The following is a 5000-nucleotide window of genomic DNA, read 5'->3' as shown; positions in this document are numbered from 1 at the left end:
GCATCAACGTACTGATTGAAATCCAAACTCATCGTAGTTATAATTATTAAGGTTTGCTTTAGCAGAGCAAAGCTTCAATATTCTGCTCATGTAGAAAAACCTTCTGTCAAATATTAACGGGATTAAATGTGTTAAAATGATGGATGTGAACATGAGATGCTTTCAAAGTCAAATTGTTTTATAATCCCAGTTTGTTAAATGTTATTGTTAATTGGCTGCATGTTCAATGTGTGTCAGAAAAGCTTCATTTCATGTAAAATTGATTTATTGATTAAATGATCATGTTTTTATTTTTTCCAACAGCAATATTCCTAAATGAATCCAAACTGCTGGAAGGAGTTCAGGGAATTCTGGGTAATTTCCGCTCCATGCTGACCTCTGACCCTGAGCTGGTATTGGTGGAGCCGCCGACCTTTGGCTGTTCCCATGGTTACCGGCTGTCCAGCGACGGCGCGGGCTGCGGTGAGTGAGGCGGTTTGTCCCTGCAGGCCTCCGTCCGGCTGCAGGCTCACGGCTCCATCGTCTCGTTTTCAGTCGTTTGTCCCGCAGGCAGCTTCTACCAGCAGGGGGCGTGTCTGCTCTGCCCTCAGGGAACCTATCAGGAGCTAGAGGGGCGGGGCTTCTGCACCAGGTGTCCCAGAGGCTCCTCCCCTGCAGGCGCCTCAGCAGCCAATCAGTGTGAGTCTCTGAAGGACAAATTAAAAACTCGCTTTCTGTTTTATTGATGCTGCAGTGTTGCTCACTTAGTAACCTCTTAACTCACCTGTCTGCCTCTCAGGTGAGACAGACTGCGAGAGGCAGGGCCTGCGCTGTTCGCAGCGAGGCGACTTCCTGCCGGCTCAACCCGACTTCCTGTCTGGGGGCTGGAGGTGTGTCAGCAGTAAGGGGGCGGAGCTTGAGTGGACGCGCAGGGAAGAGCGTCTGACAGATGAGGAGTGCTCAGGTGAGGCGGCCTGCCAGCCAATCAGAGCGCGGCTCTACGGCAGCCAATCAGAGCGCAGCTATCAGAGGTTCTGATCTGGTTTCTGTCGTTCAGTTCTCAGCCGGTTCCAAGCGGTTCCCGGGTCGGACCTGATGATCGGGACTGGAAACACGGACGCACTCAGGACCATGACCTCTGACCTCTCTGCATGTCTCCATGGTAACTATAGACTTACTTTCCCCTGAGCTTTTTCTCCTGATTTTCTGGTTTGGTTCTGGTTTGGTTCTGGTTTGGTTCTGGTTTGGTTCTGGTTTGGTTTCTGGTTTGGGTTGAGAAAGTCCTGTTTGTCTCAGCATGTGCAGTGGAGCCGTCCTGCCACCATGTGGCGCTGTTCGACAGCCGGACCCGCTGTGACCTGTACGGCTCTCTGAACGTTGTCTGCAGCGCCTCCCAGCAGGTAAGCAGGCTTCGGGTCAAAGGTCAGCCCTTCAGAGCCCGGACGTCGCTCCAGCTGTGTGCGTGTCTGCAGGCCAGGGGGTTTCTGGGTAATCCTCGGGCCGAGCGGTTCCACCAGCTGCGCTGCTCTCTGCGCGTGAGGGGCGGAGCTTCAGATCTGCTCGTCCTCAGAGGAACGGTGAGCAGTTACTGTGGCAACCAGTAGCATCGCAGCGCGAAATGAATGAGTGAAAATATTTGTCAGGTTGATTCATGAAAATGATGAAGTTGTGATGATCTTTCCGAACGGCCTCCATGGTTGGCCAGGTGTGAGCGTACCTGGGCGTGCTCATGTGGGCGTGTCCTCTGTTCCAGAGGCGGAGCTTCAGCAGCAGAGTTTTGTGAGGATGAGGATGAGGAAGGCTGTCTCAGGTGTGTTCAGGACTCAGGTCTTCAGCAACACGTCTCTGTCCGACGCGCGCCGGTTCTGCCAGGACGGCTGCGGCCGCGACGCCTGTTGCCGCGGTTTCATCCTCAACCGGAACGTCCTGGATGGAGGTGGGTTGCCATGGAGACGGGGCCTCACCTGGGCCGTCCTGGATGCTGACCTGCCGTCTGACCCCATGAAGGCTCCCTGCTGTGTGGCTGGCTGAGAGCGCCGTCGGTTCTGATGTGTGAGGACGAGGACTGGGACGTGATTGGCCAGGGACCGGCCAATAGGATCTGTGGGGCGGGGCTTAACTACAACAAGCAGCGGCGCAGCTTCGAGTTCGACTTTGGCGGAGAAAAGTTCACCATCAGTAAGAAAGCGATGCAGTTTGACCGGCCGGTCCAATCCCAGACTGAATGTTCTGGTTCTGTTCAGCTGAAGACGCTCTGCCCGGCGACAGCAGGAACAGGAAGGACTACCAGGCCGCCATCATCAGCTTCCAGGCCGTCTACCTGAACACAGGTACGCCTCGGTCCTGGACCGACCCGTTTGCTCTGGTTCTGCTCGGCTCACCGGTTCTGTTGTCTCAGCTGCAGCCGCCGGCGGTTCTGGATCGGAGTCCTGCGGTCCAGCAGAAGTTTCGGCTCCTCTGAACGGTTCGATCCGCTCTGATGATGACGATGAGCTTCCTGATGAACGTTGTGATGAAGATGCTGGTTCTGTCCGCAGCGTCCGTCCAGCTGAGGTTCCGGTCTCTGTCCAGCGCCGACGTCCTGGTGGACCCTCAGAGGAAGCAGCCCGTTCTCTCCTTCTGGCTCAGCAAAAGCGACTACAGCTCCCAGAATGCCCTGCTCTGGTGCCTCACTCGTATGCAGCTTTCTGCTTTTTCTTTCCTCTGTGGGAACCGATTTCTGGTTTCACTTCCACTGCAGGATGTGTTTTAGCCCCGCCCCAAGCGAGTCCAAGTGGGGTCATCAGAGGGCGGGCTGTGGCCAAATTAGCAACTTTTCAGACCCATTAGCCAATTTTCAGAAAGGCAATCATCAACAAATTAGCAACTTTTTGTGTTATTAGACTTTCAGTGACATGACGCCGTTACTGATGTAACCAACAGTAAAACACAGCTGCAGTACCGCCGGTCAACTCAAGAGGGCAGCACTGAGACGGTTTTAGGCAAAATATTGCACAATTAAACAAGTTTTCCCAAAATGGTCAACTTTTACACAGAAACATAAAGATAGCACCATAAATAAGTTTATCTGTGCAAATATAAGGGCTTTAGTTGCTCTTTAATGACGATGTAAAAGAAGGGCAGAGTGAGCCCTCTGTCTGTGTAGATGCTGTGTGAAATGAAGCATTTTAGATTTCCTAAAATAGTGATCTCCAGCTGCAGAGGTTTGTTTCCTTCGTGTCTGAGCTAAGAGAAGTAGAAACCATCCAGCAACATGTAGCGTTAGCTAGAAGTGATGATTCAGGTCTGTGTGGTTTGAAATGTCACAACTGCAAAGAAACATGAAGATAAAAACCTAAAGATCATTTTTATTCATTAAACGACCAGATTACTGAGCAGTTGTGTCTGCAGGTCAGGCGCAGCGCGCCGCCCCGCCAGCAGGAGGCAGGCGCGCCGCCCCGCCAGCAGGAGGCAGGCGCAGCGCGCCGCCCCGCCAGCAGGAGGCAGAGCTCCGCAGCCGTGATGGTTTTGTGTTTCAGGTTGTGATGAAGAGGAGCGCTGTTCTGTCGCTGACCTCGGAGACGCTGAGTCGGACCGATTCTTCCGCTGCTCCTTGTATCCGGACACCAGAGTCTGCGGCGATTACAACCAGCCGATAAAAATCTGTCGCCCTCTGCTGGACAGAGCGACTAACAACACCTACAGCAAGAAGGGTGAGGACGAGGCGCTGGGTTCCGAGTCTGAATGAAGGACATAATGACAGTTCTGGTTCTGTTTTAGTGGATCTGAGCGGACCGGTCCAGAGTTTTTATGAGCGGCTTCCCTTCCAGAGGATGGTCTCATACTCTGTGAGGAACCGGGTCACTCTGGGCCAGAACCAGCTGCTGTCTAACGGGTAAGACCAGAACCAGAACACGAACGGGTCGGGACGCTCTGACCTCAGCACATTCAGGACAACATGGTGGACAGGAGACAAAGGGAGACAAATTTAGACGTAAAGAGATAAAAAAAAAACTCATTCTGAGACAACCTGAAGCTTCTGCATGTGGATGTTCAGGAATCGGCTCCTGTGTCACACATTGCAAGGAGCGCAGACACTGTGACGAGCATCAGAACCGGTAGCCTGCTGGACTTCACTAGGGTCATTATGACCGCATCACAGAGACCTGGAGACAGACGCTGTCAGTTTCAGCATCACGTCTGCCTCCAAACCTGCATGTTTTCATCCGGAGCCGCTCGTGTTTCCAGGTTCAGGGAGTGCGAGCGCCGCTGCGACCAGGACCACTGCTGCCGTGGTTTCGGGTTTGTCCGCGACACCAAATCAAGAGGTAAATCAGTTTCAGGTCTGGACCCAACGCTTCCATCCTGTTTCACTTTAAACCACCCAAACTGCACTGAAGGACAGAGGTGGTTCAGTTTGACCAACCCGTGAAATCCAGCTGAGGTCAAAGTGAGCGACCTTTGATTCTGACTTTTGATTCTGACCTTTAATTCTGATGATGATGATGATGATGATGATGATGATAATGGTGATGATGATGATGGTGATGATGATGATGGTGATGATGATGATGATGATGGTGATGATGATGATGATGATGATGATGGTGATGATGGTGATGATGATGATGGTGATGATGATGATGATGATGGTGATGATGATGATGGTGATGATGATGATGATGATGGTGATGATGATGATGATGATGATGATGATGATGATGATGATGATGGTGTGTGTTTCAGGCCTGCTGTGTCTGCCTCTGATCAGTGGGGATTCTGACCTGCAGTGAAGGCGACGCCTCAACCTGGAGGACTCAGGACTGTTCACCTGCTGAAGCAGAGTCGACCCCGGAGCCGTTCGGCTGGTACCAGAAACCCGGTGCCGAACCCACACAGACACTCTGGCTCAGACATGTCCTGCAGGAGGACGTAGTCATGATGGGACGTTTGTGTTTTCAGTCAATCAGTGGACGTCTTCCCCGGCCCTGTGTCCTCCGTTCAGCCTGAGGAACCGCAGCAACAACGGTGAGACTCTACAT

The 5000-nt window shown here is 52.4% G+C and overlaps 1 protein-coding gene across 1 annotated transcript in view; it reads left to right on the top strand.

The window, feature by feature from the left end:
- LOC129353516 (thyroglobulin-like) overlaps positions 1–5000 on the top strand; it is a 27008-nt gene that overhangs the window by 17004 nt on the left and 5004 nt on the right. Inside the window, 17 exon segments of the mRNA XM_055022868.1 lie at positions 304–462; positions 535–678; positions 779–943; positions 1037–1141; positions 1276–1379; positions 1452–1556; positions 1735–1915; positions 1987–2157; positions 2223–2309; positions 2378–2443; positions 2517–2654; positions 3498–3671; positions 3739–3853; positions 4207–4286; positions 4705–4729; positions 4731–4840; positions 4921–4986. Of these exon segments, the coding sequence (XP_054878843.1) occupies positions 304–462; positions 535–678; positions 779–943; positions 1037–1141; positions 1276–1379; positions 1452–1556; positions 1735–1915; positions 1987–2157; positions 2223–2309; positions 2378–2443; positions 2517–2654; positions 3498–3671; positions 3739–3853; positions 4207–4286; positions 4705–4729; positions 4731–4840; positions 4921–4986 (1995 nt within the window).

The sequence above is a fragment of the Poeciliopsis prolifica genome, unplaced genomic scaffold, assembly GCF_027474105.1.
Source record: "Poeciliopsis prolifica strain line A6 unplaced genomic scaffold, Auburn_PproV2 SCAFFOLD092, whole genome shotgun sequence".
Lineage (NCBI taxonomy): Eukaryota > Metazoa > Chordata > Actinopteri > Cyprinodontiformes > Poeciliidae > Poeciliopsis > Poeciliopsis prolifica.
This window is presented reverse-complemented; position numbering and strand designations above follow the sequence as displayed.